The following is a 12,505-nucleotide window of genomic DNA, read 5'->3' on the forward strand; positions in this document are numbered from 1 at the left end:
CTCCACTGTTGGTTAAAACTGGACAAAAACAAATGATCCCTGCTGGCTCTTGTTGTTCACAACTTATAGCCTGTGAAAGACAAACCCAATCGATACTGTTGCAATGCTCTGTTGCCATTTACCTTGCAGCAGTATGAATGGACTGACTGACTGCCAGTTCCTGATAGTCATCAGGGGTGAAATGTGTTGCAAAGCATGCAAGAGTTTGCCGCCCGTTTCTGGTTGAACCTAAAAGACCCTGAAGTGATTTGATCCTCTAAATTCACACAGGACACAAGTGGTGCACTGGTTTTGATGGGGATCTTGCATCTGATCATGCCTTGAAAGTGGATAATGATCGATATAATGCTTCTGAAGAGGATCAATATCCTGATTTAATCTGAGACCTGACATTGTAGGATTTGTTAAAATACAAGATATCCCACACTTATTTAAAACAGCGAGATATAATGCATTAGAGCCACAACAAGTTCATGTCCGGGTCACTGCTCTGTTACCAGTGTTGAATGGTGGCTGTTGATGCAGCTAGAGCAGCTGAATCATTTCATTGATTAATAACAAATTAATCTACAATGATTTTGATAGACTATTCATACTTTTTTTTTCTCCGCAAGCATGCATTAAGAAGCTAGAAGCAAACATTAATTGCTTCCAGCTTAGTTGTGGAGATGTTATGCTCTTCTTTGTATTACATGATAGTAAGCTGACAAATAAATTAATCGAAAGGCATGATCTAAACTGGCTTTTTTTTCTTTTCTTTTTTTACAATTTTCTAGCATTTTATAAACAAAAGGATTCAATTGAGAAAATAATTGGCATAAAAATGCCATTCAAAATTTCAAATGACTTTTGTGACCAACAGTCCAAACCCCCAAAATATTCAATATACTATAATGGTGGATGAGGAAAAGCAGCAACTGTTAGAAGTTTTATTTGAAGAATATTAAAATTTTCTGTCACCTAATTGAAATACTTTATTACATTCTTAATTAAACTGATTGAACATTCACACAGATGAGAGTTCATAGACACACCAATTTAGTTTCCTTCCTCACTACAGAAAACTTCCAAAGACCAGCTTCATGAGCCACTACAAATCTAATCTGTGTTAGTCATTGTACTGGGTAGCATATAATCTAAAACATTGGTCTTTTACTATTTATAATAAGGTATTATTTACATGAAATCCAAACAAATCCCACTTATTTTATCGACTTTTTGAGAAATGGGTAAATATTGCCATCCCAATTTATTATCTTCAAATTGCTTGTTTTGTCCATAACAGAACAAAACAAACAATGTTCCCTTTTGTTTGAATGACTGCAGACACATTTTTTGTTAATCGACTAATTGTTTCAGGTCTAATATCACAGCAAGTTTGCTTACAGAGACAGAATGGTGAATAGGGACTCAATAGATGTTCAACTTGTGCACGTTTGTACATCTTCAGGGGGCGACAGTGCAGCATCAGGTACAAAACAAAGTTCAAGGAGCAGGGGATCAGAGATGGTGGGCACAACAAATGTAATGCTAGAGTCTACACAGACTTAAAACAGTTTGCAAGAGTGGCAGGGCTTGAACCAGCAACCCCATTATTAATGGTGAGATCATATCTCAGTCATATAGCATTAATACAGTACTATCTCGGTTCAGTCTGTTCTGTATTTGTACCAACCCTGTGCTTAATACCAATATTCTTGATAAAGTAACTCACGTCAAGCCTCCATGCTGTCATTGTACTCGTTTAATCAATGTTTGTTTTTTTCAATACAGGGATCAATGGGGCACGTCCGATTTCATACATGGTTGCTTCTTCGCTGTGAATCTAATTTTAAGTTCACCCTAGCTACTGATCCATTAAAAAGGAAATCGATGTTCACGGCTGGACTGGTCTATTTTCCATGCAGATGACTGCAGACTGTGATTTCACTTATTCTCATAATACTGAAACACCTATTGGACATCAGGCTATTGGATGGGAACCTCTGACTTAATTCACCTGATGTTTCCTCCATATTGTCTCCTTAAATTCACAAATTAATCAAAGGGTTAGTTTGGGTCTTTTAAAGTGGGGTTGCATGAGGTACAAATCATTCATCAGTGTATATTTATGTTTGGAGAAACAGACAGATATCCTGACATAGAAGCTAAGCAATGGACTGCTTGAGGACGGGGGCAGGAGCAACACACATTTTATCCACCTTGAAAAAAAAAAAATCTACTGTATATCTGTGTACACTAAATTTAGAATATTTTCACTGCTTTACCTTACTGTCAGACAGCCTTTTTTTTGATGGGGAACTGAAGCAGTTGTGTCTATGCTTTCTTCAAAGCCACCACTGTTTTTGTTAAATTACTGTTTTTGTTAAAGGAGTGTGGTGGCTTTGAAGAGAGCGATACAGCAGCTTCAGTTCCAGTATCGGAAAGGGCAGTTTGACTGAAGGTAAAGTGGTGAAAATATTTTACACATAGCGTACCCTTTTACATTACATGTCATTTAGCTGACACTTTTATCCAAAGCGACTTACAATTACTATACCGTATGTTAGAGGTCGCACACCTCTGGAGCAACTAGGGGTTAAGTGTCTTGCTCAGGGACACATTGAGAATTGAACCTGGGTCTCCCACACCATATCCACTGCGCCATCATCACCCATTATACTTAAACTAATATTGGTATTTTAGTGGGTCCTTTTTTAGGTGGCTAAAATATGTTTTGCTTCCACAGCAGTTTATTGCTTAGCTTCCTTAACAGAACTAGTGTCCGTTTCTCCAAACTGGGGGCCGACCTCCATCTATATATACACAGACCATGGATAAGTACCTCATACAACCCCAGATCCAAACTATCAATTTAAGTTTCATCTTTAGATAGAGCTTGGCTGCCTAGTGTAAATACCTATATTAATACACTTCAGTGGACCAATTTGTATCTGCAAGCAGAGTTTACGAACTAAAGCCACACACAGTTTCCTTATACTGAATGTTATCCATTTATTACTGAAAATAACAGTTTATTCCTACTAAAGATAGAAGATTAGAGAATAGAACATGCAGTGACAAGATTCATTCTGAAGGAAACCACAGTCATGTAAACACCAATGAGCAACTTTTGTTCCTCCTCTCAACCAAAATTTGGAGAACTATTCGGAAAATAAAATACTTTCGGAAATCGTACAGAAAACACCACAAAATTAAAAACAGATTAATGTACTTTTTTTTTTTTTTTTTATAAACAGCTTGTGGTTAGAGTCAATGGTCGACAACATCTTAACACTTAAGGACCACAGCAGCGTTTGTGTGTATTTTTGCCTCAATATTCATACTTGACGCTAGTGCTGATCATTTTCCAACGCAGACCATATCCTTTTACATTTTTTATGTTTTTCTTCCTGGCAGCCACAGACTCATTTTCAAAGTATGACAATCATTGTCTTGCAGAGACTAAAACTTGAATTTACAGTTTACTTTGATACAGTAAAATAAATGAACACCTGTGGCTGAAAGAAAGGAAGAAAAATCTGTGGTCAGCAGTAGAGTAAAAAGTACATGATTTGTTATAAATGCGATAAAGCACACAGAAAACGCTGGTTTGGTCCATCAACAGACTGGATTCATTTTAAAATACTGAATGTTCTTTTTGCAAAAATGGGTGCATAGGGTTTAGAAAACAAACCTATCAATAACCGTATATAAAAAAGACAATTATTCCTGGCAGACTACCACTGAACACAGAAACCGCCGCTGACCGTTTCATCTTTCTAAAATCGGGAAAATCTCATCAATGAAATTTTATAAAACCAAGCAAAGGACCACCGTTGTTCTTAAAATAGAGCCGCAAAAACAAGCTTTCTACAAATGTTTGTCTACAATGTTACATTCATGTCAAAACAAACATTTCTTGACAAATGAACCAGCTCTGGTGCATCTGACACAGACGGATAACAGGGCGAGCAGGTACTATTCTAGCGTCCGCCCGACTTGCGCCCAGCCCAGGATCGGGACCGAGAACGCGAACGAGAGCGGGATCTCGATGCAGACCGGGATCTGGAGCGGGATGGGGAGTGTGTCCGTCGTACTTCTTCCTCGGTGTAATGGGAAGTCGACGCTGGGTTGGCGTTTTCTCGTGGAGATGCAGATTTTGAGCGTGAACGAGATCTTCCTCTGGACTCTCTCCGAGGCCTCGGCCTGTATCTGAAGACACACGATGAGACCATTTAGACACTTCTGTGTTTATCTAAACTCCTGTCCACATAACCGTCCTGTGTCTCAAATGTACAATAGGTCTTTCCAAGAAAGTCTGTATTTGTACAGTAACCCCGCTTCCTAACCGGGCGCGATGCGAACGGCCAAATAGATTGTTTTGGCAAAAAAAGCTCGCCTTGCCTCTGTTTTTGTGAAGTTTCACGCACTTCCTCAACGGCATTGGTCGAAATTGACAAATGAAACTGCATTCCAACGATATAGAAACAAGGCTGACAGAAGGTAACTTACCTTAGCAGAACAATAGTAAAGTGCTAACCAGGCTGAGTCTCAGAGGAACACAGCAGTTGTCAAGGCAACGTTGACCGGCTTTCTCTGGGATTTTAGTCGACTGAAAAAGAGCGGTGTTGGAGCCATATGTATATTATATAGCACTCTGGTGACATGAATGCCGATGGAGATTTGGGTATGATCACAGGATGGAGCATTGTCACCGGAAATACATTTAGGGAATCAACAGGTACAGGTGTATGGCAAAGGGCAAAGCAAACAGCTTTTTACCGTGTCAGCGTGGCGTGTCAATGGTATTGTTTGATTTGTGTTTAACTGGAAAGTAGATTGAAACTTACCTGAAATTAAATATACTGAAATATACCTGTGCTACGGTGAGCATGCCGTCGTTGAATAAATGGGTCACCGCACCCATTTATGGCGTGTTAGCATGGCGGCGTTAGCCAGGACCAGTCAAATCACATTACTGGCTGCGTCTCAATTGTTTTTGTGAGTATCGTGACACCCCTATTATTACCTGTTCAGGAGGAAATTAGCCAACTCTGCGTCCTTTTGGGCTCTAAGCTGTCTTCATCTTTCACATACATCTCCAATATTTACCAGGGTTTTATTACATCTCTGGTCATGCAAGTGTTGGAAACATGCCAAGATTTTTTTTAGGTCGGGTAGAATCCATCTCCGTTGATCCTGTTTGATTGTTTGCTGCTTACATGGCTGTACTAACATTACAGTTGTAGCGCGCTGGGTTTATGTTTTTAAAAAAGGTATATCTGGCAACCCGGCCTGGCTGTCAAACTGGGCCGTTGATAACAACACACAGATCAAAACACAGAAACAGAAATTTCATCACGGAACGGAAATTTCAAAAGTACAAAATACTGCCATTGTCAGAAAACAGTATTTCAATGTAGCAGGTTTCCTCAACATCTGATGACATATTGTGGTCATTTTTGGATTTAATACAGTAAATATATTACATATTGCACCTTTAATTAATGTAATGGACATTGGTTTATTGGCAGCCCAGAACATGCGTCCGAACAAGTTCTCCCTTTCTTGCGCCGCATTGGCCTCATGTAGGTCTGGTTAAAAGACTCTACAAGCAGTGTTGGCTTTTAGCCAACACTGCTTGGATCGTAACAATAAGAGGAAACGTTACATCACATCTACCTTCACTCCTTCAATTAGGCTTCTGTGACCCTCTCTATGACTGTTGTTGACTGAAAAAGAGCAGCGTTGGATAAATATCACAACGAAAAAAAATCCCATCCCCTCCTCGTGGTGCGCAATAACTCGTAGTATATCTGGACAACTTTTCACATCCCATTGGCCACAGTATGCTCCCTCGCTCTATGTTAGGAAGCGGTGTAATACAGACAGTACCATGACCAAGTCAGAAAGGGAGTAACGGATGCAAACCACAACCTCTGCAAGCAGCCAAAGAGAAGTTGTACCTTTCATCCTCGCGGCTCCTGCTTCTTCCTCCATACCCTCGTCCACGAGACCTAAAGACAGACATGCAAAGGTTATTTTCCCTTTCAAATAAACATTTAAGTACGGCAACTGTGAGGAACAAGCCTGCTGAAAGTAAAACTCACTCTCGAGGACTCTCCGATCGCCTGCGATGTCGATCGTAAGAAGGGCTGCGTGACCTGTATCGGTCGTAGCTGCGACTGCGCGACCGTCTGCGCCGGCTGTCTCGATCGTAGTCGTCGTATCGAGAGGACCTGCCTGGAGAATGCCTTTCCTTTGACTTCATCTGATTTGGTGCTGAAATTAGACAGAGATGAGAGGTTGTTAGAGCCCAGACTAGAAAACACAACGCACCAAACATTCCCACGAGCTACAGCTGGTGTAGAATTCCACTGGGAGCTCCTCTGCAAGATTTTTATTGTATTTTTTCAGTTTTGGAATAAAGGTGCTTTCTGTCCCATGAGCCCTACAGAGTGAATACAGGGTGCACCTCTACATCAAGCATTACAGCAGACGTGAACCAGTTAACACTTCCATGACTAGTTTGGTTGGTGACTACAGTGAGTATATGCATTAGAAGATAAATTCTCACTGCACTGCTAACAAATCGGTCTTGAAGAACATGTTAATGAGTCATATCAAGACGAGTACCAGTTGAACTCATAACTCCACTCAAGTTTAACAAGTAAGCCATGGTGGTGAGCCATTAATAATGTTATAAGCTGCAAAGAAAAACCGATAAAGGTTCTGTCAGTCAGTCATAGTAAGCATTTTTCCGTTGAAAGGAAACACCTGCTGAATATTTCCTCCCGTTTATTTTTTATTTTATCCTGCTACCACAGCACTTTGTTACTGTTGTTCATTTCACCCACTTCAATTATCAACGCCCTCTATCCCACCTCTTTAATTTGAACCACTTGTGCAGCCGTATACACGTTCCGTCAGCAGAAAATCTAATTATCACTGATGCTCTAACACCATGCTGTTAAAGATGGCTTAATGCCATCATTTTAGCTCCCACATCTCTATCTCCCACTGTATCATTTAAGCGACACTGACTAAAACAGCTAAAAAAAACTCCATTAGTATTTGGTGGCAAAAATAAATAAAAACGTTAAACACTTACTCTTTCTGTCACCCTGGGCAAACTGGATTTCAATCTGACGGCCACAAACCCACTTTCTGTCCAGGCTGTGAAGAGCATCTTCTGCATCACGCACATCCTCAAATATGCTGAGTAGTTAAGGGTTTTTGTTTGCTGTCATTTTTTGATAAAGCCACACAAATCAAGTTTTTTTTTTTTTAATTCTCAGAAGGGTGAAGTAAGAGAAGGAAAAACAATGGTCTCCTCACATAAAATATAAAAACAGCAATTCAATGTCCCACCCCTCACATCATCAAGAGATTAGATATAAGACAACAGTTTAAAATGGGCACAAATTACACATTACTTGATATGATATAGCAGGTGAAAAAGCATCAAACAAATACATCCTCTGTTCATTTTTGTAGAGATAAAAGATGAAGCAAGTTTTTCAAAGAAATCAAATAATTGTCTCAGGGACTAGGACTACAAACGTATAAAACAAATCAAATACATTAAATAGTTTATTAAAGTCATTGAATTAAAATTACAAAAGTCATTGATATAACAAAGAAAGCTGAATTTGTGGTCATGTCAAATTTGTGGAATTGTCTTGTCAGGATACAAAATAATTCAGACTTGTTACCTTTGCCCATGCTTGACTTTGAACTTCATCTTGATCTTTACACTCTTTAATCGACTCCCACAGAGACTCGGGTTTCCTGCTTGCCTTTTCCTCTTAAAACTCTTTTCTTTTCCCAATTCTTTGCCGCCATATCCAAGCTTTGTCTCCGTTCCCTTTTCCTCTTCATGCTTTACTTTCTCTTTTCAACCTTTTCCCTCCCTCTGATCCTGAAGGTCTGTGTGACTTGTCTTTACAGCTACTCTACACGGGTCTTTGTTACTCTTTGTGGCCGGTTCCACAACTGGATGCTTTTACATTTTCTGAAGCAATAACAGAGAAATATGTGTGTTAGATATTCAATCAAATTAAGTGAAAAACACGTCACAAAAGCATATCTTCTCCGCTGAAATGAAAATGAAAATGAAAATGTTTTGTTAGCAGGAGCACAAACAGTAAAAAAAAAATAAAAAATGAAAAAAGTCATTGGGAAAGGATATTGAATGTATGCAAATCCTCTTGGTCGACGTGTATGGAAGTCAAGTGGGATGTAGACATCCACTATTGGCCCATATCGGCCAAACTCACGCCGCAAATCCTCAGGCCTGAACACCGTAAATACAAGTGTGACTCAACTGACCATCACGGGAAGCTCTACCTACATCACTAACCAGTAACAACAGCTGGGAGAGCAGCTGATGAGAAGGCTAAAAAAAAGGGACAGTTCACCCCAAAACAGTTTATTTTACCTCTTACCTGGTGATGTGACCCATCCGTCCACACTGTTTCTCTGTTATTATGTCAAGTTCGGCTGTTGCTGTTTTATTCTAGAGGTTGTATTTTGTATTTGGAACAATTATATTGTGTTTTGGGGTAAACTGACCTTTAAGATACGTACACCAATTTGTTCAACATGCAATTCAACGTAAACCCCACTAACAAGTCTACAACTTGACATCAACAGATGCAGCAATGTTGCTCTATTAAGGTTGGATTTTTATAAATGTTCAAGTTCAATTTATCAGCAAATAAAAACGAATTAAGTCTGGAGGGCATGGGTCAATACGTTACCACGATGAAGAGAACAATATAGATTAAGATTAGCACCAACATGCTTGTCAAACATTCTTACACAAAGTGCGTCAACATCAAGTAGTTTGTGTTCACATATGTATTCTGACCCAACCCAAAGTGTGACAACACACATTAGAAAAGTGTAGTTCTATACAGCATTTGTTAAGACGTCTCTTTTGTTGTGCATAGGGATTAGGGAAACCTTTGCCACTGTTTGATGATGTGCGGGTAAAAGGCTGATATTAAACTTACTTTACTGTAATATAATGTTACTAGAATTAGGTAGCATATGTATTCTTTTTAAGCATCTTTGAAGTTCGTGTTGAAATCCCATTATTCAGTTTGCCAAAAGGACATCCTTATCCTTTTTAGTATTTTCCAAATAAAAAATAAACTATTTTTAAGTGACAATGTGTGGAGTCACAACAAACGCAGCTTTCTGGCCTCTCCCGTTGTTAATTAATTCCTGAATGGTCACCTTGTCGGGCATTGACCCTTACTTGAACACCCTTCAGGCTGATTCAAGACCCCTCCGCGAAGCCCCTCGTCGCGGTTCCAATTTTCACAAATGACTGGCTCGCTCTATTATTCTCCCTTACCTAATAACGCTTAACTCAAATAACAGACCGTAGAATGCCGTGAGGGACCAATCAGAATCGAGTATTCAACCAAGCCGTGTAATAACTTAAAATGTTAACGGTTAACTGAAATAACGGGTTGGTTGTAACCTAACAATTAGCTAGGCTAGTTAAAATGAAGTCTGATCAAATGACATACTAAGTTTAACGTCTTTTACCTGCAAATTACCAAAACATTTACTGTAATATTGTTCATTCTTTAACGTTATCTTATTTATAAACATGTAACCGAGCACAGTGAACGTTTGACAGAAACGCAATGCAAACAAAGAAACGTTACCAACATATTAAATCATAACGTAGACACGTTATAACATTTTTTTTTTTGTAATTTATACATTTGAAATATGTGAGCTGCAGTTTATAAATATTTTAAACATAATGCGCCCTGCACGCTGGTTCAACGTAACTTGAGGCTCCTACAAGGAGGCTAAACTTGGCTGCTAAGCTAAGTCAGCTAACGTTAGCTATCGCTAACATGAATAGCTGAACGTTAGTTAACGTTAGCGGATGATCTGTGGTTCTCATTGCGTCTGAATGTGGACTCACCTGGACTCATCGGAAATGTTTCTGACGAACAAAGACGTGTTTGGGGGCCTCATGTATTTGGCCATAAAGTTACACTCACACAACAGAAGAAATGCTTTTCGTGAACGAAAATCTGAAGCGAAAATATTTCTTCTGCTTCCTTCTTCTTATTCTTCTTCTTTATGGTTTATTGGTCGGATGGCAAACCAACTTAAAGGTGCATTACCGCCACCAACTGGACTGGAGTGTGTGAACGAGAAATCAGTGCAGAGAAAAACAGAGATTAACTAAATTGTCTTTCTAAATCAGTTTCTCTTATAAACTTAATCATATTTTGATATACCTTGCCTGCTGTTTTCCCCAAAAGCCCTGACAGTGAAAAAGTGTGGTGGTCTGCCTTACGAAGTTTCTAAAAAAGGTGGTCTCTCTGGGTAAGAACATGTGTCTTTACATTGTTAATCACAATGCGCCTGAAGATTAACCCAGTATGCCGGCATTAACTTGACCCTTCTTATTCTTCAAGGTATCTCTCCCATTTCCACCTGCATCCGCCTGCATCGCTGAAACTTGAGATATGCGAAATATTTGGGCGATAAGTAACCCCAGCGCCCCCTGTCGTTTGAGATCATCACCCCCAGCTGTGGCAGTCGCAGAAACTGAACTGACTACAAACCACAGGTGGGAGAAGCATTATCAGCTTAAAGTATGAAAAGTAAAAGTATTCATTGTGCAGTAAAATGTTCCCTGTCAGTGTTTTACTATTATATATTATGTTTTGGGATTAATATTACTGCTGCGATAATGTGTATGTTGCATTTCACTGCTGTAGATGTTTATGGTTGTGCTAATTTTAACTCCTTTATATACTGTTGGTTTCTGTCAGACATTTAGTGGAGTAAAAAGTACAATATTTCCCTTTGGGATGTAATGTAGTTGAAGTATAAAGTTGCATAAAAATGTAATCTATCATAAAATGAATGTATACATTTTATGATAAAATGGAAATACTCAAGTAAAGTGCAAGTACCTAAAATGTGTATTTAGTTATCATCCACCAATGATAAAGCAACCAAACATTGTAGTACAAAGTAGTATGTGATACAATCACGTTGGTTTATTTAATCATTCAAATGTATTCATAAATGTATAAATAAAAAAATAACATTTTATTGTGTTATTTCCCCATGGCTCCCTGCTTGAAGCTGAAAAGGTGTAAAAGGAATCCGTCAGCTGCCAGGTGTGGGTCAGACTCGTTTGCTTCTGCTGATGAAAGTTACAGAGCCAGCAGTGATAGTCTGGAGACGTGATAAAGCAGAGGCAGAAAGAAAACACGGCTGTTTCACATTTAAAAAAAACGTAATCACAGTCTATTTTTCTTTGTCACACCAAATCCCTCGTCGTTACAGCAGTTATTGAAAGAATTAAAGCCACTGACCTCAACCATGTCGTCCCCTTGGATCTCTCGGACAGAGGTGAACTTTTCATTCTCAGCAATCAGCTTCCCGTTCTCCTCTCTGACAGTGCACTGGTCAAGACCAAAAACATTGCAAGTGATGGAAGTGGTTCTATAGCAACCAATAAAAAATAATGTACAAATGAAAAAATGCAATTTAAACTGCCCAAATTGCCATTTTGCCCCCCCCCAACACACGCACACACATTTTTTCAGTTATGACTGACATTTGCTTAAGCATTTCCTGTTTTACTTTTCTATACTGTCAGAAATGTATCCATCCACCAAAGATGGATACAAAAAAATTTTTATGTTATTGTGTCTGAGTATTCTGTGTTTCTTCATTAATCAGATTTCTTTAACTTTACCTGCATGTGGCCACACTGAGGGATATATCTGCTGCTGCTTCCATCATTTGCATCCTGCTCTTTATTTAAAAATGCACAAGAACAGGACTTAGGCCTTGCTGAAATTTGCTGACTGAAGCCTACATAGTTTCCTGAATGAAAACACTTTTCAGGACTACATTTTGCATCATCGGCTCACGTCCAACTCTCAGGTCTTCCCTTCTGTGCTAATAATACGCATGAAGATTTTTAGCCTTGAATTACCTTAATCTTCCTGCCATCCGCAGCAGTCATCTCAGACTCCTTTCCTAGGCTGAATGAGTGGACTTTGGTGCCAATGGGAGTCTTCATTGTGTAGTTGAAGTCTTTGCCATTCTGCTCGATCACCAACACTGGTTTAAGTTCCTTTCGCATTTTGACAATCATTTCAGGTGCACCTTTAAGGCATATTAAAAATAAAAAATTATATTTGAAATATTTGTAACCATACATAAGCAAATAAATCCTTTAGATATAAAAACATTCTTACCTACTACTTTCAAGAACTCCTCAAGGTTTTCCTCAGAATAAACTTTCCAAGTGCCGCTGAAGTCCATGTCTGGTCGTGTTGCTTGCCCGAGGAGGTTTGTTGTTCTTGTTGTTAATCGCATCATACACACTGCTGGTTGGCATGATGGGGACTTGAAACTCCCTGTTATTTTGAATGGAATTTCCAGAGAGAGGCAAGATGGGCTGAACAACAGATATTAAGTAACAGATGAAATATGGCACCAGATACAAGAATGCATGGAG

General features: G+C 39.1%; 2 protein-coding genes across 4 annotated transcripts; both read right to left on the reverse strand.

The window, feature by feature from the left end:
- Window positions 1-2,980: 2,980 nt before the first annotated feature.
- Window positions 2,981-10,462, reverse strand: srsf10b (serine and arginine rich splicing factor 10b). Of its 3 annotated transcripts, none has more exons than XM_028596707.1 (6): window positions 10,257-10,462; window positions 7,698-7,996; window positions 7,094-7,200; window positions 6,093-6,264; window positions 5,949-5,999; window positions 2,981-4,194 (listed from the first exon to the last, which is right to left on the reverse strand). In XM_028596707.1, exons 2-6 carry the CDS (start codon window positions 7,724-7,726, stop codon window positions 3,966-3,968), a joined length of 588 nt encoding a protein of 195 aa, XP_028452508.1. In that variant the 5' UTR covers window positions 7,727-7,996; window positions 10,257-10,462; the 3' UTR covers window positions 2,981-3,965. The 3 variants fall into 3 exon arrangements, with proteins under 3 accessions (XP_028452508.1, XP_028452507.1, XP_028452506.1); XM_028596706.1 differs by lacking the exon at window positions 10,257-10,462 and adding an exon at window positions 9,935-10,089; XM_028596705.1 differs by lacking the exons at window positions 7,698-7,996; window positions 10,257-10,462 and adding exons at window positions 8,174-8,278; window positions 9,935-10,089 and having other exon boundaries at window positions 7,094-7,197.
- Window positions 10,463-11,035: 573 nt separating this feature from the next.
- Window positions 11,036-12,411, reverse strand: fabp10b (fatty acid binding protein 10b, liver basic). The gene is made up of 4 exons (XM_028598230.1): window positions 12,243-12,411; window positions 11,978-12,150; window positions 11,349-11,438; window positions 11,036-11,208 (listed from the first exon to the last, which is right to left on the reverse strand). Exons 1-4 carry the CDS (start codon window positions 12,364-12,366, stop codon window positions 11,158-11,160), a joined length of 438 nt encoding a protein of 145 aa, XP_028454031.1. The 5' UTR covers window positions 12,367-12,411; the 3' UTR covers window positions 11,036-11,157.
- Window positions 12,412-12,505: the final 94 nt, after the last annotated feature.

The sequence above is a fragment of the Perca flavescens genome, chromosome 14 (genome assembly GCF_004354835.1).
Source record: "Perca flavescens isolate YP-PL-M2 chromosome 14, PFLA_1.0, whole genome shotgun sequence".
Lineage (NCBI taxonomy): Eukaryota > Metazoa > Chordata > Actinopteri > Perciformes > Percidae > Perca > Perca flavescens.